This window comes from Mesitornis unicolor, unplaced genomic scaffold (assembly GCF_000695765.1).
Source record: "Mesitornis unicolor isolate BGI_N332 unplaced genomic scaffold, ASM69576v1 scaffold12375, whole genome shotgun sequence".
NCBI classification, from domain to species: domain Eukaryota; kingdom Metazoa; phylum Chordata; class Aves; order Mesitornithiformes; family Mesitornithidae; genus Mesitornis; species Mesitornis unicolor.
In genome coordinates, this window is record NW_010184990.1 from 96,904 (window position 1) to 98,302 (window position 1,399).

A 1,399-nucleotide genomic window follows, 5' to 3' on the forward strand; every position below is an offset into this window, starting at 1 on the left:
GGCTTATAAAGGCTTCTGAATAAATAAGTATTGTCCATTTTGCTATGTATACCTGCTGTTGGCAAAAGGACTCTCCCTTGCCATGCTTCCCCTTATCATGCTATCCATAGGCTTAAGATGCAGGAAAAGAACTCACAGTAGAAGAGGCTAGAACAATTCCCTTAAGAAATCCCTTGAAAGAAAGCATAGTGCATAAGCTCTTATCAAAGTTCAGTTTTCTTTTACATACTTGTGTCTTTCATTCAGTAAATGGTTGCCTTCATAATATTGCGTAATAACTATTCTGTCATCCATGACGTCTTTAGAATCAGTATGAATGATGAAATAGTACCACTTGGCAGTTGTTAGAAGGACAGGTTCTCAAGAAATACGAAGTTAAGCTAGAGTGAAGACTTCACTCCACATTTTAGTAGTGTTCCTTTCTTGGATGCAGACAGTGCAAAACTGAAGCCCCTTTGAACACTGGAATCTTTTGGAAATGTTTTCTTACCCCACAGTCTGTTCTACTACGCAAGTTCTACTACAAATTTCTCAACAGCATTAGGTAAATTCTTCCGGAGTGTTCCAAACAAAATATAATTCTTTTTTCTTCAGAAGATCCTTCCGTCTCCTCCTCGTACTTTATGTAGTATATCCACTTTTTAGAAAGCATTCAGTATTTTCAGGTGCTTCTCAAGTATCCCATGCATAGCTGCTCCCACAGTATCTTCTGTGCAGACTAATCCAGCAGATTCTCTTTCACCACCAAACATGCTCATACCTCCCTCTCCATTTTCCTTTGCCTTTCTTGTACACAAACTTAAGTTTTGAAAAACAAAACCGTTTCCTTTCTAGCTGCACTATCAGCTTAAGCAGCAAAAAGATTAAGACATTCATCACAATGATGCTCATTACAAATCCTCTTCAGAGCATGAATGAAACAGGCTGAATTTCTTCTACATCAGTTGGATGTGGATCGATCTACAGAGGGAAGAAAGGCAACAATTACTCCCTGTAATTCTTGCATTTCTCTGTATCTTTTGGGGTTTTTTTTTGCCGTCTGGCAATAAAAACACCACCTGCTGTTTATTTTCTTACCTCTGAATAAAGAGGTGGAGGCTGAAACCGGAACTCTTGTATGTAAGCAAAGACAGGACAACACAATTGTTCCTCACAGTCAATTGGTGGTGGATAAGCAGGGACATGTCTGGAGAACTCTTCCTCAGACACTACATCAGCATAATTTGGTGGTGCTGAAACACAAGAGACGCCACTGTCAAATTGCAAACGATGCACTCACAGCAAGACAACGTATGTATTACAGCATCCAAGACCATTAAGGCTGTGTTTATTAAACACTGTTCTATTGTCCAGTTGTATGGAGTGCACTATAACTACTGTAACTAGAACTGTGACTCAG

The 1,399-nt window shown here is 39.3% G+C and overlaps 1 protein-coding gene across 1 annotated transcript in view; it reads right to left on the minus strand.

The window, feature by feature from the left end:
• Positions 1-639: 639 nt before the first annotated feature.
• Positions 640-1,399, minus strand: part of ARRDC4 (arrestin domain containing 4) — a gene marked incomplete at its 5' end in the record, with an annotated part of 4,549 nt that continues 3,789 nt past the window's right edge. The window contains 2 exons of the mRNA XM_010184682.1: positions 640-960; positions 1,078-1,232. Coding sequence (XP_010182984.1) covers positions 904-960; positions 1,078-1,232 — 212 coding nt within the window. The remainder of the gene's footprint in view (positions 961-1,077; positions 1,233-1,399) is intronic.